General features: G+C 41.8%; 2 protein-coding genes across 3 annotated transcripts in view; one reads left to right on the top strand and one right to left on the bottom strand.

Moving 5' to 3' along the window:
• Positions 1 to 9,662: 9,662 nt before the first annotated feature.
• On the bottom strand, positions 9,663 to 25,766 carry LOC109913413 (zinc-binding protein A33-like). Of its 2 annotated transcripts, none has more exons than XM_048616447.1 (6): positions 25,302 to 25,766; positions 24,008 to 24,103; positions 20,619 to 20,849; positions 18,859 to 18,881; positions 17,201 to 17,313; positions 9,663 to 10,511 (listed from the first exon to the last, which is right to left on the bottom strand). In XM_048616447.1, exons 1-6 carry the CDS (start codon positions 25,719 to 25,721, stop codon positions 9,967 to 9,969), a joined length of 1,428 nt encoding a protein of 475 aa, XP_048472404.1. In that variant the 5' UTR covers positions 25,722 to 25,766; the 3' UTR covers positions 9,663 to 9,966. The 2 variants fall into 2 exon arrangements, with proteins under 2 accessions (XP_048472404.1, XP_048472405.1); XM_048616448.1 differs by having other exon boundaries at positions 17,201 to 17,310.
• The window catches only part of LOC109925851, a 6,423-nt gene continuing 5,926 nt past the window's right edge, over positions 25,720 to 26,216 (top strand). Inside the window, exon 1 of the mRNA XM_048616508.1 lies at positions 25,720 to 25,784. Coding sequence (XP_048472465.1) covers positions 25,720 to 25,784 — 65 coding nt within the window. The remainder of the gene's footprint in view (positions 25,785 to 26,216) is intronic.

Below are 26,216 nucleotides of genomic sequence, written 5' to 3'. Positions count from 1 at the left end.
AGGCATTTCGACAGATGCAAGGATAGGAAAGGTTTAGAAGGATGTGGGCCAAGTGCAGGGAAGTGGGGTTAGCGTGGATAGACATTTTGGTCAGCATGGACCCGTTTGCGCTGATAGGCCTATCTGTAAGACTCTATGACTCTAACAGTATCTATTACTGGAATGACGCTATCCCAGATTAGTACAAAGTTTCTCTTTTCTTCACCGACTTGTCTGTACCATGGTGCTTTGATCAGTTCACTCATCCTCCTTACAGTTTAACTGTGCCTCCACACAGAGAGCAATAGCCTCATATGTATTTCACAAGGGCACTGGTTGAGCCTCTCATGGTAAGTTCTGGATTTCACTACCTGTCTCACTCACAATCATAGCCTCTTGTTCCTGACCACCGTCAAAATTTGATGCAATTAATCAAAGTGGCATACCCAATTCCTGAAACAGTGTTTAGGTAACTCTCCCCACTCCCTGATGTGTCATAGTGTCTGTAGCTGGATCTGCAGCGTATCAAATCTGAGCTGAAGACACTCAAGCGGCTGGTGCAGGGAGAAATGTCAAAGAGGGGTCTTGAGTTCTGTGTTCCGGAGTACAAGTGACCTGCCTCATATGTGGGAGAGGCCACAGACTTCTCTGAATCTGGATTTCACATAGGGCCCAGTTCCCCTCTTAAATACGGCTCAGATCAGAGGTCAGCGACACTGTGAGCTCCCCTACTGAATACAGCATTTTTATACCTTTCCCATTATAACAATTGCATGCAACTTAGCCATGTTAGCCATGTCCCCCTAATCCTGTAAACACATAATCATTGATGGGCATATCTATGGGCAACCCTTCATGCTCCCATAATCTCAGATACCTCCATCATCTGTCGTTGGGCTCTGACAATGCTTCTGACAGCTATACTCCTTCCAAGACATTTGCCATCTGTTTCCCATTATTTACCAATAACCTAAATACTTCCTTATGACTAAGAACGCTTCCAAATTTTCGACTAAATTTAGTACAGAAGATTAGGAAGGATATTAATTTCCCCCAGTTCTTATAAAGTCTTTAAATATCAACACTAATATAAAGTTACTACAATTCTGTGACACAGCTGATGAAATGAGGAAAACCCCTCTCTCCCTTCTACCTGAAAGATCAAACAAACAGTCTGACTTGCAGCTGCAGTTCACGACCTCCACAACTTTAAGCGAATTTTAAGCGAAAGTCTCATTTGTAAATAAATTTTTCCTGTTTCTACTCTAAACACGTTCCATTGCCAGTATTTTTCTTAATAAAAAGCAATTAGTTGAATTCCATTAATGAGGGTGGAATTCAATCACTTTACAACTCTACCAAACCATTAAATGAAACTTGTTTCAGAGATAGTAGGAACTGCAGATGCTGGAGAATCTGAGATAACAAGGTGTACAGCTGGATGAACACAGCAGGCCAAGCAGCATCAGAGGAGCCTGCTTGGCCTGCTGTGTTCATCCAGCTCTACACCTTATTAAATGAAACTTGTTTAGATTCCACAAATATCCAGGAGGACATAATCACATCTTCACTCTGTATTTTGTAATCTGTCTCTGTCACTTTTCCTTTGATTTTTGGATGTAAGAATCTGCACTTAAGCTACAGTTGTTTATTCTCCATGTTTTACAACTCTTTTGGTCTCTTAGAGTTGTCTATTTACACCATTTATAGTTTTATCTTCCCTAATGATGCAGTGAGCTTCTTTTATTGCCTACAAACATTTGCTCAAGGAATGCAACTAACCCTTTCACACAAATTTGTTGTTTGCGTTTCTAATCCTACAATCACCTAAAAAGTTCAGAATGCTGTAGGATCGGACATTTCCTTCTACTTTTTACTGAATTAGCAAACAGGGACAGTGGCTAAAATAGGCATTTCAAAAATGTCCCTCACTAAAATGCTGACATTTAGAACTGCCTGTTTACAGAAACTTGATGAAATTACCCAATGTTTCTTCCTATGGAGAATCTTACCTTATGCAGTATCTCTATATGGAGACCACAAGTCTGACTGTGAACATCTGTTGTATGTAACTGACTACTGCTTTCAGCAATCTTGTGCTAGCTGAGAAAGCCCCAGGCGGCCATATTGTCAACTTTAGTGATGGGCCTCTACAACATGGCGAACACTTCCTGCAGATAAAAATCCTAAGAACTGTGGATGCTGGAAATCAGAAACAAAAACAGAAATTTCTGGAAAAACTCAGCAAGTCTGGCAACATCTGTGGAGAAATGGCGGAGTTAATGTTTTGGGTCCAGTGTCTCTTCCTCAGAACTTCTTGCAGATGTTCACCTTGGAACACATTGGCATCCACCAGCTCTAATGTACTATGGCTGCAACATAACATATACCCAGCAATCTCTATTCAATATAATGCACTAATTCAGACGTTGAAAACTTTAAATCTGAATTTCCCAACTGAATTTCCCATCCTTCAGACATAATGACATCACTAATATAAACTGCATGGCCTATCAAAACAGCATGGAATAAACACACAGCATTTATCTACCTGCTTCCTGTGACATCGTGCTTTGTCTATCACAGGCCAGAAAAGGGTAAAGGATGCCCTGTCTCTAATTATTGTCTCCCATCTCTGTTACATTTCTGATGTATGTCCAGTCTGTCAGTCTGCATCTTAGTGATACTGACTTGCTGCAGACTCCTCCCAATCTGCTCCACAGCAATGCTGCATTGTTGCACACTCCTCCTAGCCTACTCCCAGGGTAGCTAATGGCCTAATGGTATTATCTCTGAAAACTCAACTGGGGATCTGGGTTCAAATCCCACCATGGCCGATGCTAGAATTAAGAGTCTAATGATGACCATGAAATCATTGTCAATTGTCAGGAAAACCCATCCTGTTCACTGATGGCCTTTAGGGAAGGAAATCTGCCATCCTTATGTTTCCTAGTCTACATGTGATTCCAGAACCACAGCAATGTGGTCAAGTCCCAACTGCCCCCGGGCAATAAATGCTGGTCTAGCCAGCAATCCTCCCATCCTGCGAGTAAACGAAAAAAAATTTCACAGCGATGCTGACTTGCTTCATTCTCCTCCCAATCTGCTTCACAGTCATGCTAATATACTGAATACACCTCTAAGTAATGCTTATGTTCTACACACTCCTCACAGTCTGTAGGAGTGTTTGATAAAGAGGAAGCTGACAGTAGACAGAACTGATGCATTTTCAACATGATCCTAGTTCCTAGTGGAACACCATGACAATCAGTGCCGGAGCCTCAGTAGTGAAGAACATACGTTCGTGCCTTAGATGATATTGAAGTCTCCAAGTTTGTTGATGATATAAAGCTACATGGGAATGTAAGATAATAAGCAAGAAATGAAGAAGCAGTCAAGGGATATAGACCAGTTTAAGAATGCAGGCAACAAGATCACAACAGACTGCAAGGTAAAGAGGTGGCATATGATTATTTAGTTCAGCTTTGAAAGTAAAGAAAAAAGAATATTTCGTAAACTTTACAAAAATTTAATTGTTTAGAGAAACCTGTGTGTACTCATACATTGAATAGAAAAGATTAATGTGCAGACACAGCAAGCTGTGCAGAAGTCTAGTGGCACGTAGGCTTTCTTTGAAGGTCATTTTTAGACTCGGATAAGGAAGTCTTGCTGCAATTGCTAGGGCTTTGATGAAATCACACATGAAGTATTGCATTCATTTTTGGTCTCCATATCCGAGGAAGGGTATTCCTGCCATTTAGTTGAAACATCAAAGGTTCCGTACCTTCGTCCTTGGGTCATCTTTGTTTTTGTTTTTATTGGGTGCTAACTAACTTGTGCCTGAACTCAGGGGTTTATAAGAATGCTCAGTGATCTCACTGTCACAAACGATTCTGATGGTAAGAATAATGGTACTTGCTGGAACTGCTCAGCACAATATGCAGCATCAGTGGAGATAAACAAAGTTACCACATCAATTTGATAACCAAAGACTCAGACCTTTCCTGAGAACATCCAGAGGTTGAGTCCCTTGACTGAGGAACATGGAAGCAAATCCCCACAATAAGCAGTCATTCATTTAGGACTGAAATGAGGAGAGATTTGTCTACTCCAATGGTTGTGAATCTCTGGAATTCTCCACCACAAATGCATTTGGTGCCCTTTTAGTGAATGCATTTAAGACAGAGAAGACAGTTCTTTTTGTCTCATAAGTAATGAAAGGGTCTGAGGAGTGGTTGGGAGAATGGAGATGATGCATAAAGGCAGCCACAATGCTGCTGTAACAGCACACGCTGTCGGCCTATTCCTGCTCCTATTTCTTATATCCTTATGATGTACTGAGTATGTCCCAGCATTTGTTCTTTCATGCCATGTGAAGGAAAGATTGTTGTGGAGTGAGGGACATAATCAGAAAGTAAGAGACATAGGGGCAAGCAGAACAGGGATAGGAGCCACTGAGACCTATCATTTGCTCCTTCATTCACAGGATGAGGCATCGCTGGCCAGGCAGCATGTATTGCCTATCCCTAATTGTCCAGAAGGCAGTTAAGTGTCAACCATGTTGCTGTGGGTCTGGAGTCACATGTAAGCCAGACCAGGTAAGGATGGCAGTTTCCTTCCCTAAAGGACATTAGTGGACCAGATGGGTTTTCCCCCCAACAATCGGTAATGGATTCATGGTCATCATTAGACTCTTAATTCCAGATATTTATTGAATTTAAATTCCACCATCTGCCTTGGTGGGATTTGAACTTGGGTCCCCAGAATATTATCTCGGTCTCTCAGTTAACAATACAGTGGATAATACCACTAGGCTATCTCCTCCCCCTATTTGTTACAATGAGAGAGTTGAGGGTGAACGGCTTACAATAATGATGTGGAGTGGATATGTGGGAGACAGGTGAAATATGATACAGGTAATGAACATGGAAGAAAAGTTTGCAAATATTAAATACAACGGTCACAATTGATTGTTGACATGAGCAATAATTAGCAACAAACAGGGTAGGTGATGGCTTAGTGATATTATCGCTAGACTATTAATCCAGAGACCTAGGTAATGTTCTGGGGACATGGGTTCGAATCCTGCCATGGCAGATGGTAGAATTTGAATTCAGTAATAATCTGGAATTAAGAGTCTAATGATGACCGTGAATCCATTGCCGATTGTCAGGAAAAATTCCATCTGGTTCACTAATATCCTTTGCTGTAGGGAATCTGCCGTCCTCACCTGGTCTGGGGCCTTCATGTGACTCCGGACCCAACTGCAATGTAGTTGACTCTAAACTGCCCTCTGGGTAATTAGGGATGGGCAATAAATGCTGGCCTAGCCAGCGACACCCTCATCCCATGAATGAATAAAAAAAACTTCATCGTTTACTTGGTTAAAAGTCAGAATATAGCACGTTTTCTTTTCAACATCTGGCTCTTGTTCCCAACAGTGTGGATGAAAATGTATCTTTGTTTAATGACTTCTACAGGGAAAACCCAGGTGCAATAAGAGCCTTGTGTATTCCATCTGGATCACATTCACTTCAGGATGTAGTTTCACAGCAACATTAGGGACTCACTTTATGTAAAAAAATCTCAATATTTTCTCTTTATTTTGACAGTTACATTGATCACCTCTACTAGAACAGGATTTCACAGTACCTTGAAAATGTTTATCCAGAAATGCCTCCAATACTATTCTATCCTCACTGGAGTTGGAGTGCCTGGTATGTACTATGTTCCTTTGAATTTTATTCTCAGTAGAGGTGTTGATCTCTAAGCCTTTGAGCTTTGCTCTCATTTAGGCATCTCCACTATTTAAGTTGTTTTTACTTTCAGAACATTTTGTCTTCTCTCTTTTATTGACATTGTCTTCTGTCCAACATATTACATCCTTCATGCTATCAATAAAGGTTGCATTCCCTTATCATTAGTCATTACTCCTCTTCTATCTTCTTTTAATCTCAATAATGTCATGTCCTTTGATCAATTATACCCATGTTATTGTTGACTCTTTTACTCACTTCGATTCCTGGTGCTGTCTTATGTTTTACTCTTTCACAGTTTTACTATTGGCTTTATCTGTTCTTATGAAATCTCTAATCTTGATTTCTTCTCTAATACACTGTTTTATATGAGGCATCTGACCTTTCCAACTCTCTTTTATCGTTGTTGTTGTTGCCTTCCTTCTTACTTTATTTAGTTTATTCATTGTGTTTGTTTTTTTCTGCTTCCTTTCAATCTGGCTCTCCTAACTCCTTCTATAGTTGTTGTCTCTCTTCTGTGAAGATTTATGCTGACTGCTAACCAATTTTACCTCTCATACTGGATCGATGGTGGCTAGAGAAGTATAACCTAAAGGCTAAGAAAAACATGTTTGATGTCCAACTGTGATTCTGCAATTTGTAAAGACTGTGGGTATCAAGAAGAATCATCAGGATCATCCCAGCAACATTGAAATGCTTTCCCAGCGATCCTTACATCCAGAAACCATTTCTGCCTCAAACTCTGTGCTTGTGTGTGTGTTTCTGCATAAGGGGAAATTATGATGTGTTTGGCATTTAACGCTACCAGCTAAAACACTAAAGTTTATAACTATTTACTTGTAACAATGTTCTATTGCTTTCTAATAAGTAGCAATTATCATTAAAACTAGTCTGTGCTTTCTGGGTCTAAATATCATGCAAATTGAGGAATGTTGAGAACCTTAAAAAAAGTTGTAACTATTAACAAAGACTTCAGGAACAAGGGCTTGATGTGAGCACTACCTCAGTGAACCATGACAAATTCATTCCACCAGAATGACTAGCACCGCCAGCATAGCAGAGCAGAACACAGAGAAAATATGATGCCGATGCCAATGCCATGCCTGATCACACATAATTGGTAACTACAACCTGTTATGCTAGTGTTTTCTTTTCTACTTCTCACAGTGAACGTGGTGGCAATTGTGATCCTGAGTTGTGGGAAATGCAGTCTCACCAAACACATCACTCACTGGCTGGTGGCCACAGTGACAGCAGATTTCATGGTGATCGCTACAATTTATTAGAGAAACTCTATGCTGCTGTGCATTCTTGTCTGTACATTTATTCTATTCATCCCATCGACTGCCGTAGACATTTCTGTCTGGTTCATGGTCGCCTTTACCTTTGATCGTTGTGTAGCCACTTGCTCTCAGAAGCTGAAATCAAAATATTGCACAGTGAAAACTGCTGTTGTGGTGACCATTACAATGAGCTTGTTCTTCTGTTTGAAGAAAAATATTCCCTGGTCCTTCTTGCATGTTCCTAATGCTATAGCAAACAGTATACCATGGGGTTGTTTTGTAGCACCAGTAACTTATTTTCAATCTGCAACAATGGCATTTTCTTAGATTGGGAATTAAAAAATATTCATTCTTCTCAATTTTAGATTTGAACATCCTCACTGCCAGGCACAGTTTAGTAGCCAGTCACACCCAAAGGAACCTCTGGGTGTGTAGAAGGTCTATTGCTTTACTCTTCACAGTATCCGGCAGCTTTATCAAGCTCTGGATAACAACAGTTACATGCATCTTTCTTCTCTCATCTCTATTTAGCCCTTATGAGATTTATGAAGAGACAGGAATTCTGTTTCAGCTTCTGAGCGACTGCACCAACACTGCCATTTATGCAGTGACCCAGAGTACGTTCAGATTGGAGCTGCTGTATGCCCTCAAATATCCCTTTACTCTCATTTGTAAGCGAGCTCAATAGGGAAACATGTTACAAGAAGGATGGACCAATTTTCCTCAACATCTCAGCTCAAGTCCATTTCAAATTGACCATCTACTGTCATCAAAGCACTTCAAGCATGTGAAGAACAATGTTTCCCTTAACACTATAATTTGCCAACAAAGTTAGATTAAATCCAAATTTAATCCCACAAATTAAACACGTTGCAATAGTATCAAGATGATGGCAGTACCAGGGCACAAAGTTTTGGGCTCTACGCCTCTATGCTCCTGTGGGTGGCCACTTTTTTTTTGTTGTTTTGTTTCTTCATTTCTCTTTTGTATTAAAGTTCACCTTTTCTGCAGCTGCTGTGGAGGAAGGTGATAACAGCCTAATACAACGCCAGCAGTATGTTGGCTCTGGATGTCCATCCTGGTGGCCATAGTTTTAGCGAAGATTTCATCGTCAGTGGGTCTGGTCCATCCCTCCTGGTGGCTGTTCCAGCAGCAGCTGTCTTGGCTGCAGCATGTTGGCTCTGGTTCATTCCTCACGGCTACGGTGGCAATGTTACCCCTTCAAGTGATGGTAACTTGGTGGGTCTATTCTGTCCCTCCTTGCTATGGTGGTAATGCAGTGGCTTCAGCGAGGTGGATCTGGTCCTGAAATCCTTGTTTTGGCATCCTCAGCAACAGTGTCCCATAGCCATTCCATAAACCCAGGGGCCGCAGATGGAACAAAAGATGAACTTTGTCTCAAATACTTTTTATAATTTCTGAAACTAAATTGGCACCAAATTGTGACAATTTTTACACATCTCAACTTTATAAATACAAGTGATAATAAAATACTATTCTAGTCTTTTGCACACGGGGCTATCTTTCAGATCATTTTGCAATAACAGCCTCAAAATAGTGACTCCAATTGAAGGGTTGTGAGTTAAGCACTGGATACTTATTCCCAATGGATTGATGGAAAATTGAGCCGCATCTCACATCTATGGGATAAATTCTCATTTTGACCCAATTCCAAGCCCCCTTAGGGTATTCTTCAAATTTTTGCTCCATGTTAATGCAACATTGGCCATTCCCACCTTACTGAGAAGAACCAATATCAAAAACAGAGTGAAGGAATATTTCAGCTTTCCCAAAAACATACCAATGTTTTTTTTTCCAGAAAAAAAAGGAAAAGCAAATAGCACCTGTCTAAATTATATCCATTCTGGTGACTAAAATAATGGAGCTCAGCAGGAGAGGTGACTGTTTCTTTCCTTTTGAGTGGAGAGGGGTGATCTGAGAAGGATGATGTCACTGGAAGGTAGTGACCAGAATAAAGGTAGAACTGCAGGTTCGCTGGACTTTGCTTTCTCTTCAGATCACAGTTTATCCAGCATTTCAGTTTTTGTTTCACATTACGGCAGAAAGTACATTTTCAGAATGGGAGAGGGGCCATACAGTTTTAGAGTCTAAATGTCTACTTAAATTTTATTATCTGATTTAGGGGGCCTAACTCCATGTTCACCACATTTCCCTTCTATTGGTTAACAAAAAAAAAAAAAAATTAAGTTTGTGTGGTAAAGTTACTAATTCATTTAGAATTGCCATGGGCAGAATTCCAATTTCTAATACTCTATTGAAGAAATCTGTCCACTTTCACTGGGAAGGTGACTTTTTTTAAAAATTTCTGTTCCCATGTTGCTCACTGGGAGTTGGAAGAACACCTTTTAGCATTAACATAATTGCTAATATGAAGCAATCTTCCAAATTACACAGTGCAAGCCTAGCTCATGTTAGGATATTTTAAAACAAAATAAATTAAGCCAGGACAGTTGGAACTAATTGAAATGTCACAAATGTAATTTCCTGGGGAGCTGAGACTTTTTCCTTCTGTTTGTGCATTATTCTTGGTTACAAGCTGTGTCTCAATAATATAGATTAACTGTGATGCTGTAGTTAATCAGAAGGTCGGAGTGCAGGGCAAAAAAAAAAAAAAAAAGTCCAATTTTGCTTTTTCACAAAAGATTAAGTTTATTAATCTTACATTTCACTATGATATGGAATTCATCAGACACAGGTAGTCTGAAACAGACTAGAAACACTGGGTCAGACATTGCTGATTACGTGGACAGTGGAGCTCAGTGCATTCTGGATGCATTGCCAATAACGTTAGAAAAGTAATCAGAATAGTTTAGTTTATCATCATGCCCAGTCTCACCTATAGCTGCACTCAGTGAAGGGTGTTTTTCCCCCCCAATTTTACACAAACCTGGGGAGATGCCAGTATTAAACTAAAGATCTTAAACTATCTACTGAAAGGAAACCACAGAGAGAGGGGCACCATTGTCTCCAGTGTCATTCAAGCAGGGGCAAAAGTAAGGGAATATTTTCTCTGTAAGTGTCTCAGTAAACGTGTAGAGATGAGCAAAGTCATCAGCATTGTAAAAGGACACTTGGCCTCCCTCATAGTCCACATAAACACCAATCCGACTGGGTCCCCCACTCGGCTGCAGGGGAGTGACAGTGGGGGACGTCAGAGCACAGTACTGCCCTCCATTGGTCAGGGAAATTGCCAGGTATCCATTCTCAGGCTTCAAAGCAATGTCCCCCTTCCTGTTAATGGATTCTCTGGCTACACCCAGGTCCCATTTGGACTTGCTGCTCACTTCCACCTCCCAGTAGTGTGTGCCAGATGTGAAACCCTCCGTTGCCAAGACAGACACACACACGTCAAACCTGGCTGGGCCATCAGGGACAATCTGCTTGGTTTCAGTGACAGTCACACTGGTCAGGTCCTCCGATAGCAGGAGCCAAGGGTTTGCTGTTTGAGGATCCAGGGTCAGACTGAGGGGAACTGCACAACAAACAAATGCAAATGAGATGTGCCAAGTGGATTAAACATCATTGGGAGAAATGCTTAGGAGGGACAGTAATCACTGCATTGGATATCTCTAATACAAGTCAGTTCAGCAATGGTTATGATTCACCTCTGTACTTGAGACTTTAACCCAGGCCTCCTGGCTCAGAAATAGGGGCACTACCACTGTGCCACAAGTCCACACTGAATTATAATGTTAGTGAAAAGAAGAACAGTACACAACCTGTACTGAAAAGAATGAAGTGAGAAAGTCAACTGCAGCAGGGGCTAAGAACAGATAGATAAATTACAGTAAATCCTCACTTATAGTGGTTATGTTCTGGAAAAAAAAACACAATTAAGTGAAGCACACATTTCCAGTGGAAACAATGAAAAAGCCAGAGTACAGTTCCAGTGGACACTTCTTGATCAGAAAAGTGACTGTATAAGTTGAAACACTGCACTGCAGAAGCCTAGCTGAAATATTGTAGTTACCAAGTCTGCCTCCTTAAACTACAGCCTATATTTCTCACCCAACTAAACAAGAAAAAGCTGTCTGAACTTGTATACAGTAGCAAACAAGCCAGACTTCATTTGCTCTTGTCTCATCCACAATAAATAGACTTCAAAATTGCAATCAGCTTGCATCAATAAATAGGTCTTTCATTTAAGGGGAACTGTACAGACCAGCCTCCTTGCTTACAAGGAGACAATGAACTCTTGCTTTGGGTATGGTACAGATCTTCTTTCCTCTGAACTTTGGCTCCTGTTTTTTCCACCCCCCACCATCCCCACACACCCCCAACCCCCGCCAAACCAAAGATCAACATTGGCTCAAAAATCATACATCTTTTACTACAGGGCACTATGAGAAAGCATTACTGTGAAAGCTCCACTGTGTAATGCTGCACTAAAAATATGCCAGACAACTTGTACACCATGCAAGTGAAGAATCACAACATAGGCAATGATTTAAGTGTACCAGGCATATATTCCTTCATAAACAAGGGAAAGCAAGCATAGTTCTGTTTGATAAGGGGTAGAAAAGAAGAAAATAAAGAAATTTAAAAAAAGGCTTCTGAATGATATCAGGTAGAAAATAGATTAGAGAAGCAGATAGCATGTAGTGAAAAAGCAAAAAAAGAGAAAACAAAAAAGAAAGAGAGAGAGCGTGAGAGAAGAAGATACTGGCAGCTAAAAAAGGAAACCCAAATTTTCTGTATGCAAATAAAAAGGCAAGCTGGCAAGAGGATGATCAGGGACCAACAGATGGACATGGAGGTAGAGAGCACAGCTGATGTACTAAATAAAAAACTTTGCATCCACTGACTGAAGATGACATCACCCTGGCCATTGTCAAAAAGGGAGAATTTGGTTGCTAGGAGTACTTAAAAATGGAGAAGGATCTGTACAGTTGGAAAAGGGACTTTACCAGATGGAATGCATTTAAGGATGTAGGGAAACAAGAATGGAGACTGCAGAGCCACTAGCTATTTCATCTTTGTTAGACTCTGGACATGACCATAGAACTTGAGAATCACAAATATTATGCCCTTGTTCAAAAGAGACTAGGTGCAAGGACAAGCTAAGAAACTACAGCCCAGTCAAATTTCAATTGTTGGGAAATTAGGAAAATAATTCAGAACAGAGCTAAATGTACAAATGTGGGTTAATGTGAGCCAGTCTGGATTTTAAAGATTCAAAAAAGAGTTAGAATAATATACGGAAGTTACAATGTTGATCAAAACAATGTTGTTGCTGCAGTATGCATGGACTTCCAGAAGGCATTCTAAGAAGTGCCACATAGACTTGAATGATTTAAGATCATGGAATAAAACAGGTAGTGATGACATGGATACGAAGATTGGCAGCAAGATAAGAAACAATGATGGTTAATGAACATTTTATAGGCTGCAGGAATGCTTGTAGCAAGATACCTAGGGTTCAATGTGGAGCTCCTCAGTTCCCTCACGTACATTAGTGATCTAGATCTTGTACACAGCACAAGTTTCAAATTTTGGGGACTAGAGAAAACACAGGAGCATTGTAAATTATGAAATTCAGACAGACAAGACTGTGGAGTAGGCAAATTAAAGTTCAATGTGGTAAAGAGAAAGGGGATAGATTTTAAGAATCCAATTCCAGTCTTATTTAGGAGACCTACAGTGTGGAAACAGGCCATTCAGCCCAACAAGTCCACACCAGCTCTCCGAAGAGCAACCCACCCAGACCCAACCCATCCCCTACCCTCTAACCACGCCCCCCCATTGCTAAGCCACATATCGCTGGACACTAATTTAGCACGGCCAATCTACCTAACCTGCACATCTTTGGACTGTGCAAGGAAACCAGAGCACCCAGAGGAGACACGGGGAGAATTTGCAAATTCCATGCAGACAGTTGCCCAAGGGTGGAATTGAACCTGGGACCCTGAGAGGCAGCAGTGCTAACCACTTAGCCACTATGCTACAAGAACATTGGGAGACTATATAAAGGTAAAACACATCAAGCAGGCACAAGTCAGAGGAACCAGGGTGTAGGTCACGTGTTTAAAAAAGTTTGCACAGCAGGTTGAGAACAGTTGAAGCATACTGTTTATTAATAAAGTCAAAAAGATAGAGTACACAAGAGCAAGGATGTTATTTGAAAGTTAGACAGTAGCTTGACCACAACTGGTGTATATTAGAGAATTGAGTGCTCTCCTTTAGCAAGGATAGAAGGGCATGAAAGAATGAAGATGTTTTCAAGGTGGTTTCCAGGATGGGGAATTACAGTTATAAAGACAGGTCACAGATGTTGGAAGGGTTTTAAAAAAGGTAGAAAGGCAGAAAGGCAATATAACTGAAGTATTCAAAGTCACAAGTGGTCAGGACAGATCAAAGAAAATATTGCCACTCATGATAGGGTAGAGAACAAGTGGATCCAGATTTACGGTAATTCAAGAAGTGGAAGAAAAATTATACAAGATAATTTTTTGTTTTTTTTTAAAAAAAAAACCAGCAAGTTGTTGGTATCTGGATTACAATATCAGAGTGTTTTGGAGGCAGTTTCATAGAACCGAGTATGGAAAGAGACCATTTTGGCCCATTAAGTCTGTACCTAAAGAACATTCCACAGAGAACCTCCACCCACCTTATCCCTGTAACCCTGCATTTCCCATGGCCAATCCACCTAACTGGCACATATTTGGGCTGTGGGATGAAGCTGAAGCACCTGGAGGAAACCTGTGCATACGTGGGAAGAATGTGCAAACTCCATACAGTCACCCAAGGCTGGAATTGAACCCATATGCCTGGCACAGAGGCAGCAGTGCTAACTACTTTGCCACCATGTCACCCCAGTTGAATAAAGGCATCCCAAAGGGAATTTGTCACCTTGAAAAGGAAGGATTTAGTTGTACTGGGGAAAAGTTAAAGATTTGCTTGACTAATAGCTGGAATGGAGGTGGTTTGGAAGGGGAGTCAGGGCTGTATTAAGTTGGACAGGCTGAGCTCATATCTGTTTGCATTAGAAGCAAGATAATTTAATTAAAACATACAAGATCCTGGAGGGGAATAGACAGGGGAAAATATAAAGGAGATGTTTTCCCCCAAAACAGGGCATCACCAAAGAGGAAAAACAGGCAACTGTTCACTTGAAATGGCAATTTGTTTTTCTTTCAGGAAGGTCATGAGTCTTTAGACTTCTGAGAGAGCAAGAGATGGAAGTATAGTACTTGATATTATTCCCCCCAAGCAGAAGTAAAATCAATCATTTAAGCAGGGTTGGGAGGGGGGGGAAGAGAGGGGTTTGGTGGTGAAAGGTCATCAGGAGTTGGTACAAATGTGGATTTGGAGTTGTAAATCAGATCAGCCATTTTGTTGGCTGGCCAAGCAGGCTAGAGGGACAGGATGGCCTATTCCTGCTACTTGCTGGCATGTAATTGCTCTTCGCTGGGGTGAAGCATCTTCTAGTTCAACTGGGACTCCAGGTGGGGTGGACAAGTCAAATAGTTACACTAGTTTCCTCTCTGGGGAGGAGGCTAGCCAATTTTGGGAGACATGTTCAGAGGATATTTTAAAAAGAAGTCTCTAGTCAAAAAAAAACATTACTCAAATCTGAGTGCCGACTGTTCAGAAAGCAAAAACATTTCTTATGGAATGAACTTCCAGAGGAAGTGGTAGATGTGGGTTCAGTTTTTTTTTTTTAAAATTCATTTGTGGGACATGGGCATCGCTGGCTGGCCAGTACTTATTGCTTGTCCCTAGTTGCCCTTGAGAAGGTGGTGGTGAGCTGCCTTCTTGAACCGCTGCAGTCCACCTGCTGTGGGTTGACCCACAATACCATTAGGGAGGGAATTACAGGATTTTGGCCCAGTGACAGTGAAGGAACAGCAATACATTTCCAAATCAGGATGGTGAGTGGCTTGGAGGGGAACTTGAAGGTGGTCACGTTCCCATATATCTGCTGCCCTGGTCCTTCTAGATGGAAGTGGTTGTGCATTTGGAAGATGATATGGAAGTATGATACTATGGCTTGGAAGTGTATTTTGTCTGGTTTTAAATCGGGAAAAAGAGGTTGAGACAAAAAGGTGCCAATCAGTATATTCAACTAATAGAGTAAACAGCTTGAGAGTTCTATTTTTAAAAAAAAACCCAAGTGTTGAAATAATAGAAGCAATCTCCCACAGAACCAGTAGCAGTTGTGGTTTTGAAGCTGCAGCATCTCTTCCCAATACTGTTTGCTTTTGATATCTTCTCCTGGTCTGCAGAATTGCATGAGAGACAACCTATTTCACTGAATTTGCCTTTGTCAAAGATGCAGTTGTGAAATGTTACTATATTACTAGCGTTTAGCAGTTACATAATCTATTATTCTGTTCATTTTTCCAATAGAGTTACATTATTCCAATTTCTTACCTATTTACTGTATTTTAACTATCATATGAATAAAATGGGTTTTGCTTCAAGACTGGGAGCTTGACCAATCAAATTGTATCCAGAATACAATGCCTGGCACTTGCCAGACCAAAGGGTCTGTTTCTGTGCTATATGACTCCAATGCTACAAGACCAGCTCAAACTCAAAACCTTCCTGGCTTCAGCTAGCAGTCCATACCCACTCAGACTGTGAAAAGACCACTGATCACAATCTGTTGCTACAATTGTTAATTACACTGCTAAAGTTCTACACGACAACAATTTCATTACTGCAGCTCCAATTCAATTTGCTGGATCACCCAAACCAAAAATCAGCTTGGCTACATGCCATAAAGACATGTCATGGAAGAGGGTTGACTGACAAAATTAGATTATCTCTGCCCCTTCAACAATGAAGGGCTGGTCATGGGAAGAGCCAACATCTGGTATACCAGACTTTCAGCAGCACTAATGGTTACTCAGCTGTATCCTTGGATCTTACTTCAGTTAATATCCATAACTGGAGTTACAGGAGTCCAGGTAATAAACCTAATCTCACCAAGACCTGTTCTCTCACCTGCTAGAGACCATGTGGGCATCCTTTACTGCTAGTTATCAATAACTTTATATTAATACCATCAAGGCAGATTGGTGACAGTGAATCTATCAAGAGCATCTCAGATCATTCCATTGGATGCAACTAAAACTGATACCATGCTGCTCTGGTAAACAACACTGCCAAATATGCAAACCAGTTAATTTGCAATAACAGCAAGATGGTCCTTCTGTCCTCAAGTAGGACATGCTTGGGATAAAGTGATAATAACAGTTTAAACAAAAGAAAAAAGTCAGCATTCCTTTCCTATTCAATATAGGAATGGTTCCACACACTGGTTCCCTAATGGAAAAAGAGTATGTCCATTGTAATTTGTTATAGTTACAACTTAAATGACAAACCAGTGTCAACAAACTGCATCAGCACAAATTGAAAGTGTGAGGACTATACAAAAAAAATTTAAATAACAAAGTTTTTTAAAGTTGCTGCCATTCTCCCATGTAGAAGGCACCGTCCGCTTAGCTAGCTCATGTTAGCATTTGACTCATCCAACCTTCATGAGGAAATATTCCCAATCATATGCCCTCATCCACATCACCAAGCTAAGTGCAAAATCCCAACAGCTTGTGCCAAATGACTGACTCTCAAGTGAATTCCATGGATACAAAGATTTTCGGTTTTGAAAAACCCTCTCTCAGATGTGGCGTGGGTGGGTCTTGAACCCAGAACTCAAGTCCAGAGATGAGACAGTGGTACTGTCCCTAACAGGGAAGATAACGTAGTGAAAGAATCATTTGTAAATCCAGTAAACAGTGAAACAACTGCAAATGCTGGAAGTCAAACAAAAAAAAACAAAAAGATTTTTTTTTCTTGAAGGAGGGTCTAGGCCCAAAACATCAGCCTTCTTGCTCCTCCGATACTGCTTGGCCGGCTGTGTTCATCCAGCTCTACACCTTATCTCTGTTGGAAAAGCTCAGCAGGTCTGGCAGCATCTGTAGAGAAATCAGTTTACATTTCAGGCCCAGTGACTATTCCTCAGAACTCATTATTTTGAGGAAGGATCACCGGACCTGCAACATTAACTGATTTCTCTCCAAAGATACTGTCAGACCTACTGAGCTTTTCCAACAATTTGTGCTTTTGTTATTTATAAAAAAAAAAACAGGGCAGACAGTTAATTACTCCCATTAACCTAGATACAGAATTACAGGTGGAGACAATACATTCATTTACCTGGATGGATGATATTCTTCATTTCCTTCCATAGTTTGTACTGTAATGGACCTTTGTATGTTCCCAGGCACACATTCCCAGGCAGAACAGTGGGTATCTCTTCAGAAAGCCTGCTAACAGGATGATGTGTTAGAAAATACAAGGGCAGAAGAACACAAGACAAGACTAGGAGTGGTAGGCTATACATCCCTTTCAGCCTATCCAATGTTATAACAATAGGTTGTGTCATCTGGAGCAAATTTAGAACAGCAACAAAAACAAAGTGAACATCTTTCAAAGACAAAGAATATTGGCCACAGCAGAAATGTTGCTGAGAACAAGCTGTGTGGCTAGCATCTTAGTCTACAAAACTTAGATTGCAGGATCTAATTTAAAAGTGTAATAAAAGCTGAGGAATTTGAACAGTCAAATCTGCCTGGAGCAGCAGCTTTTCTCAGTTTCTCTCAAAATGGAGTGTTTTGGAATTGGATAAACAACTGGAAGACACCATCAATACAAATGGAGGATTTCTAAACAGGAGAAATATTGTTGCAACCAGAGTCCTTTGGGAGCACCTGGAATCTACTCCTGTTGTCACCAAAGAAATGCAGCCAGTCACATTTGATCCCAATAGAAATCCCATTGCCAATAGCTTATCAGCAAGGTCAATCTGGCCAGAGACTGATATTTCACCAATCTGTGAATTCAGCCCCCTCCATGCCCTGGTTAGCTGTTAATTTAACAAAGTACCTTTAAGCTAACACTCGCTCTGTCAGAGTACAGTGGGCGTATGTACACCTACTGGAAAACTGATTCAAGAAGGCAGCTCACCACTTTCAACAGCAAAGAATTAATTGAAACAAAACTGAAACATTATTTGGCCCAGGAGAAAAGTTTTTTCCTCTGAAAGGTTCTTTATATCCATTTGGAAGCAGTTAAAAAGGTTAATGAGCTTTAACTTTCCTGGATGAGGTTGGGTTGCAATAAGTTAAATTCTTTAATCAATCATGTTTTGACTTATTTCTAAAGACTGAACCACATCAAGTCTCAATTGTAAATATCACCTCCCTTACCAAAATTTAAAATCTAACCAACCCAGTCAACAACATCCAAAAACAGTGAATTAAACTGCAGCTGATCTTCTACCTCACCAACTTTTGTACTCCTTCCCCATCTGCAAACATGCAGAACGACCGAGTATCAAAAAGCTTTGTTTGCGTAGTGTTCTAAGTCCAGATATTTCTCATCCTAGTCCAAGAACTCATCCACTTAGCCTAGAACAATGAAGCCTAGTTCTTGACACTGCATCCAAGAATAGACTGCCTTTTAGCATCTAACCTGGTCATAGACCCTAATTGAAGGTGGATAATAGCTTGCTTTACTACATTCAAAAAATGTCTAACATAGTCGCTTCAAATGAGAATGCAAGTCGGGAAGTGAAGTGAACTTTTGTTGCACTGTGCTTAAGTAAATGGACACTGGTAGGAGACTAAAGCTTTGCATAATATTCTGTGTGGTCACACCAAAAGCCACATACAATTGTTGTAAGATTTCCTCAATGTGTAACTTCAATTCTCTGCAAAAACAAAAAAAAGCCAACGCTGTAGCAAGTGAGTTGGTACAACAGGATTTAGATCCTGGAACATTTACCCAAGCAATGGTGAATTAAGAATGCATACCTGTCCCTCCAAGAACTAACTTCCTTGAAGAGAGAAACAAAAAGAAAAAGAAAAAAAAAGTTAGTTTCAGTGTATTTCCAGAGAACAAAAAAACATAGACAAGAAAAACATCTCGAAACAGTGCACTTTCAACAATTCCACATTCACAGTGCACCGGACACAACAGATCAACACTTTGCTTACTAAGTTTGGCAAAATATTGTTCTATGTTATATCAAGTTCTTTTTGAATAGTTATTGAAAATATTGAAGTATTAAGAATAGGCCACAAAGATTCTGGTCATTCCATTTGACTATTCAAATAGTGGTTTGGTGATACAAAGCTTTAAGTCTTGCAAAAAGGAAATGTGTCACATCTGTGCACATCAGGACCATTCATTGGGTAGCTAGTGGACTAATTGGTAGAGTATGGCAGTAGTGAATGTAGCAGTTAACATTTAGCCATGCCAGGCTTTGTTTCAATGCTAATTAGACAGGTTGACTGATTATTCACAGCAATACCTCAAGAGATGAGCCAGAGAAATGGTCGGCACCTATTTTACCATGTTAAAACAAATGCAAAAAGCAGGCCTTTATATGCAGCTTACAGTACATGCAAGTGCACCGCACAGAGATCAACTACAATCCTAAACTGTTTGCATAAAGAATTACACTGACAGCCAGGATTATTTAGCAAGTGTTGTCTCAATTGTAGAATCGCATCCAACTTTGGACACTGGTGCAGATTTTGAAAGTACAAAGTGGTTGGGCATGTTGGAGGTGGTCCATACTTTCCTCATTGTGAATAATCAAAGCTGTTTAGCACAATCCACTAGTCTTCAGCACATACAGCTGACAGGTAATATCACACTGGGTGAAGAAACAGGTTTGGGATGGGGACACAAGGCAGCACAGACTCAATGGGCTGAATAACCTCTAAGTGTGCCAGACTATCCTGAGTCTCAAAAAAATTAACACAAGTCACACCTCATTCATCTTGCTGTTGGTCAGAACTGCAAGTATTTGTCAGTGACCAGTTTCCACACTTGTCATTTTTTAAATAAAAAAATTGATGAGATTGAGGGGGTGGGGGCAGGGGAAGAAGTCCATACCCTTCACTAACAAGTCAAATCAAAATGGTGAGGCAGAGCCCAGAAGAAACTTCTTGGGTTGCTCAGTGATTAGCACTGTTGCCTCACAGCATCAGGGACCTGGGTTTGATTCCACCTTCAGGTAACTGTGTGCAGTTGGCACATTTTCCCCACGTCAGCATGGGTTTCCTCCGGGTGCTCCAGTTTCCTCCCACAGTCCAAGTATGTGCAGGTTTGGTAGACTGGGCAATTTAGCGTGGCCAGTGTCTAGGGGTGTGTAGACCATGGGGATTGCAACATGACAGGGAATGGGTCTGGGTGGGATGCTCTTCAGAGGGTCAGTGTGGACTCGATGGGCTGAGTGGCCTGTTTCCACACTCCAGGGAAGCTGTGATTCTACGATGCAGATGCTGCAGTCAAGATGAAATTCAGCGGGGAGAAATAGGGGCAAAAATGAGAAGGTGGTGACTGAGATAAGAGAATATAAAAACTCTGAAACCCTCAGACATCAGCAACAGATTTAAAAAAAAACATGCCTACACAATTTTTTTGTTGGTGGGCCACCCAGAAGCTAAGTTACAGATGTTCACAATCCCCATGCTATTGGGGATATCGGAGAGGGGAACAGATCACCTGAAACCAGAATCAATGGGGGTGGGGAGGGGGCAGGTAGTAAAGATCAGGAACTTACCTTAAGAGATGCCAAGTCACCTTGATCCAATTTGGCCTCAATACTCAAGGTGTCCTGCTCAGTGGAGAAGAGTATCGCCCGTAGCTTTGTAAGGTTTCCTTCCATTCCCGCCAGGTGGCCTTCCACATGAGCCTCCAGCTTCTCCAGGAGCTGTTGTTCGCACTCATTGAGGAATCTGTGCAGGTCAGCAAACTGCTGAGCAATGTGGCAGATCAGACTGCAACCCATATCCTGGAGGTGAAGAGCAGGAATTAAAAACACATGTGGATTGTTTTGGCATTCAGACAGGATTGTTAGGAGAATCAATTGTTTGCGTTCAAGCAAGCTAGGCATTAAAAATATATTTTTTTTAAAAAAAACTCAATATCGTCCAAGGTGAACAGTTGGGAAATGCACACCTTGTGGTGTTGGGGGCCCAATTGTTCAAATCAGTTCAAGGCTCATTCCACAAATTTCAGATCAAAATCAGCACCAGCAGGGTATTTGAGGGGGATGACAATGTCAGAGGGACCACTTTATAACTGGGTTGGAAGGACTGTTGTTCTGATCTTTTCTTCCTCTACTTTCTCATTTGTTCCTATGAACTGTAATGCTGGACATCTTTTTCTCTCCCTAAGAACTGGTACTGAAAAATCTGAACCTGAGTGCGTGTACCCGAGATGGTGATGTAAGTGGCAATTTGTAACCTTTTCACTGTACTCATTTGAGTATGTGACAATGAAGCTAACTCAATTATGGATAAGTTATTGAATTGGAGGCCCTTTCTGGATGTTAAAATGCATCAGCAATATTGAAGAGCATGTAATTGCCCTAATACTCTCATCAACAGTTCTTCATCAAAACAGCACAGCAAACAATTGGTCATCTATTCAGTCCACTACCACCATGCAGTGTGCCAGCCCCATTGCAGGAAAACCTACATTTATCCACGTTTTACAATTCTGGGACATATCAGCACGAAACGTACAAGACCATATGGCCCATTGAGAATGCTCTGCCATTCAATCATGGAGAGTGTTTCTTTACCCCATTTTCCTGCCTTCTCCCTGTAACCTTTGATCCCTTACTAATCAAGGACCTCTGTCTGAAAACATATTCAATGACTGGCCTCCAGAGTCTTCTGCAGTAGCGACTTCCAAAGATCCACCAGTGGAGGAAGAAATTTCTCCTCATTTCAGTTCTAAAGGGTCAGCCTTTCACTCTGACACCATGCCTTTGTCTCCTAGTCTCTCCTAATAGTGGAAACAACATCTCCACATCCACACTACCTTGGTCTCTCAGTATTCCTCATGTTTCTGTCAGCTCCCTCTTTATTCTAAATGCCATTGAGTACAGACTCAGTCACCAACCACTCATGACAAATCCTTCAGCCCCAGAATCATTCTTGTAAACCTCCTCTGGAACCTTCCAACACCAGCACATCCATCTTTAGATACTGGGTCCAAAGCTACTCAATCCAAATGCGGTCTGACCTAAGCCAGATATACAGCCTCAGCAGTACATCCCTGTACATGCATTCTAGCCCTCTCGAAATGAATGCTAACATCACATGTCTTACTAACCACCAACTGAACCTGCATGTTAACCAAGAGAATCCTGAACTAGGACTCCCAAGTCCCTTTGTGCTTCAGATTTTCAAAAGTCTTTCCCCATTACAGACTAGTCAATGCCTCTATTCTTCCTACCAAAGTGCATAACTTCACACTTTACAAGACTGTATTGCATTTGCTTCTTCTCTCTGCTAGCCTCTCCTAGTCCTTCTGTAGCCTCTCCACTCAACTCTACCCATGACCAATGTCACCTGCAAACATTTCACCCAGATTGTAATGTATAACGAATGTGTGGTCCCACTGACCCCTGCAGAACTCCATGAGGCTGCCATCCTGAAAAAGACCAATTTACCCCCAGAAACTCCTGCCATTGCTGCTCCACTCCAATCAACTCTGGCCAACTCCTCCCTCGTGTCTTTTGAGTAAAGGTATCTAATTGTAATATCATTACATCTGACTCCAGTATGCACCCTGCAGTTTGAGTGGGGAGAAGCTATCATATCATGGTCACCACTCCACAGAGATTCCTTTACTTTAAAGCTCCCTCATTAGACATCAACAACCCAGAATTGCCTGTTCCCTAGTGGGCTCTATCACAAGCAGCTCCAAAAGACATTTCATACATTTCACTAATCCCTTTCCTTGGGATCCATTAAAAGCCTGATTTTCCAGGTTCACTAGCACATTGAAATCCCACATAATTATTGTAATCATGCTTTTCTGATATGCCTTTTATATCTCCTGATTTAGTTTTCTGACCCACATTTTGTGGCTGCTGGGAGACCTGTACGTAACTCCCATTAGGGAGTTTTTTTCCCCTTACACTCAACTCTACAACAGGTTTATGCCTTCCAACCTGAGACCACTTTGCTAGCGATTTAATGTCATTCCTTACTAACAAGGCAGCCCTGCCCCCTCTGCCCATCCTTTCAATAGGTAGCCACTGTCATTTTGCCAAAGTAACAACACAGGTATTGCTGTACTAATACACTATAGGCCGAGGCCAACTCTCTGGCCAGGAGTTCAAATCAAATTAAAATAAATCCAGAATGTAATGCAGTGACTACAAGATTAATGACAGTTGTAAAAACCTATTTTGTCCACAAATGTCTTTTCAGGATGGAAACCCATCTACACCTATTCTGGTCTATGTGACTCTTGACCCAAAGCAAGATGATAGACTCTTAACTATCCACCAAGAGGGCCTAGCAAGACACTTGGTTCAAGAGCATTAGGGACAAGTGACAACCTGTGAGCCAATTAAAAACAAAAATTAACTACATAGAGTCATACAGCATGTTAACAAACCCTTCAGTCTAACCAGTCCATTCTGAACATAACTCCAAACTAGTCCCACCTGCCTGCACTTGGCCCATATCTCTCCAAATTTTCCTATTTATGTACTTATCCAAGTGTCTTTAAACATTGTAACTGTATCCACAGCCACCATTTCTTCTGGATGTTCCTTCCACATTAGAACAAAAAAGTTTGCCCAACCCCAATATCTTAATCTTTCTTCTCTCACCTTAAAAATACAACTCCGCCCCCCCCCCCCCCCCGCAAATTGAAATCTCCCACGCTAATGAAAAGACATTTGACATTAAGCAATCCATACCCCTCATGATTTCATAGGCCTCGAAAATCACCTCAACCTCCTATGCTCCAGTGGGAAACATCCCAGCCTATACAGCCTCTCCTTATAACTCAAACCCAGACACATCTTGGTAAATCTCTTCTGAACCTTCTCCAGTTTAATATCCTTCCTATAGCATGGCAACCAGAACTGGACTGAAGAAAATGTTGCAAACCTTTGAGCATGGTCTGATCAGACTAACTTACCTTGATCTGTGCAATCTCCAGCCCTTGTTTCTGCACCACATCTTTTAAAGAGACCACCTTCTGGTTGAGAGTGTTTAAGAGCACCGCACCTTTATCCTGCAGGGGAAGGCAGGAAGGAAACAGGTTATAACTGGAAAAACAAGGTGTATATCTGGATGAACACAGCAGGCCAAGCAGCAGAGGAGCAGGAAAGCTGACGGTTCAGGTCTGGACCCTTCTTCAGAAAAGTTATAACTGGATGCTAGACTAGATACAGTAAATTGGTAAGTTGAGGAACAATCAAAATCCCTCTGATAAAACAGAATCCTTTCATCAGAAACTCTGCAGTGCAGATAGAGGCCATTCAACCCATCAAGTCTGCACCAACCCTCTGATCAGGATTTCACCCTATCCACATTGCCCATGGCTAACCCTCCCAACCTGCAATACCCTGGGCACTTTGGGGTCACTTAGCATGGTCAATTCACTTAATCTGCACATTCTTGGACTGTGGGAGGAAACTCAAGCACCCAGAGGAAACCCACACAGGCACAGGGAGAACATGGAAAGTCACCCGATGCTGGAATTTAACCCGGGTCCCTGGCACTGTGCTAGTCGCTGAGATACCATGTTACCTGAACTCCCAGCCTCAACATGGGCTCAAACTCCCAGCCTCAAGGTGAAGCCTAGTGCTGTCTGTAATGAAAGGACTTATTCTGAACCCTTACTTCAGAAAGTGATTGCTGGACTTTATCATTGCTTTATTTTTCCCTAAAGGTTTTTCTCCTGAGAATTTGTATCATAGAATCCATACAGTGTGGAAACAAGCCCTTCAGCCCAACAAGTCCACTCCTGATCAGAGCTTTCCACCCAGACCCACCCCTATAACCCACCTAATCTACAACTCCCTGAACATTATGTGGCAATTTAGCATGGCCAATCCACCTAGCCTGCACATCATTGGACTGTGGGAGGAAACCAGAGCACCCAGAGGAAACCCATGCAGACACAGGGAGAATGGGCAAATTCCACACAGGCAGTCACCCAAGGGTGGAATCAAACCTAGTTCCCTGGCGCTGAGAGACAGCAGTGCTAACCACTGAACCACCATGCCCCCCTTGAACTTAAGGCTGTGTACACAACTACCTTGGCACCCAAGACAGCATCATAAGTGACAACTGTAAACTTTTCACTGTATTCACATGAGTGAACGTGACAATATAGCTAATTTTTAACATTAACACAGCCCACCTTTGTTTGGTGAATGGAGGAGATGCAGACTCCCCTCCTTTTCCCTCCCTTTGGGATGCCATACCTTGCAGGATGCCAGGAATTCTGCCCGCTCCCTGAATCGGTGCTGCTTGTGAAGTTTCGAGTCCCTACACACCAGGCAGACGATCATACCATCCGTCTCACAGACCAGGGTCAGCTTCTCCTGGTGCTCCGGGCACAGGCGCCTCTCATCCTCAGTCAGGTCCTGCTGGGGGGTGGTCAGCCGGCGAATCTTATCCACCACGTTCCTTAGTACACGGTTGGGCTGCAGCACCAACCTCTCGGTACTCACACCGCACAGTGGGCAACAGACACTGCCACCCTGGGCCTCCCTGTAGGACTCAATACAAGTGCGGCAGAAATTACGGTCACAGTCCACCAGAACAGGCTCCACAAATAACTCAAGGCAGAGAGAACAGACAAGGGCTTCCCCATAATTCCCATTCTCCATATCATAAGACATGAGGCAATCCCCAACTTACACAAGCACCACACCCCTGGACTTCGCCAACTCTTTACTTTTAAAGTAAAAGCTGTGGGGCTCAAATGAATCAGGTGCATTCCCTTCACCTGAATGTGTTTTACTGGATGCCGTTTCCAACTCATTGAGGTTAATTCACTTTCCAAAGCAGCAGACGAGATTAATCTGGGAAAAGGGAGAGCAGGAACTCAGCTCTGACGATGATTGACAGATTCAGAAAGTCACCCATTAACCCCGTCTGCAATCTGTTGACTGGAAGCCTTTTGGAGGAAAGATTACCCCAAACCATCCAGCAAAGAAGGAATGCTCCCACCCTTCCTGACGTTGGACTGGATAAATCAGTGTAATAGATACTCTGTTGAGATCTGATGGCCCTCTTGTGGCACAGTGCTAGTGTCCCTACCCCTGGACTAGGAGACTCTCTGACAGTGCGGCGCTCCCTCGGCACTGACCCTCCGACAGCGCGGCGCTCCCTCG

Source organism: Rhincodon typus, chromosome 35, assembly GCF_021869965.1.
Source record: "Rhincodon typus isolate 14 chromosome 35, sRhiTyp1.1, whole genome shotgun sequence".
NCBI lineage: Eukaryota > Metazoa > Chordata > Chondrichthyes > Orectolobiformes > Rhincodontidae > Rhincodon > Rhincodon typus.
This window is presented reverse-complemented; position numbering and strand designations above follow the sequence as displayed.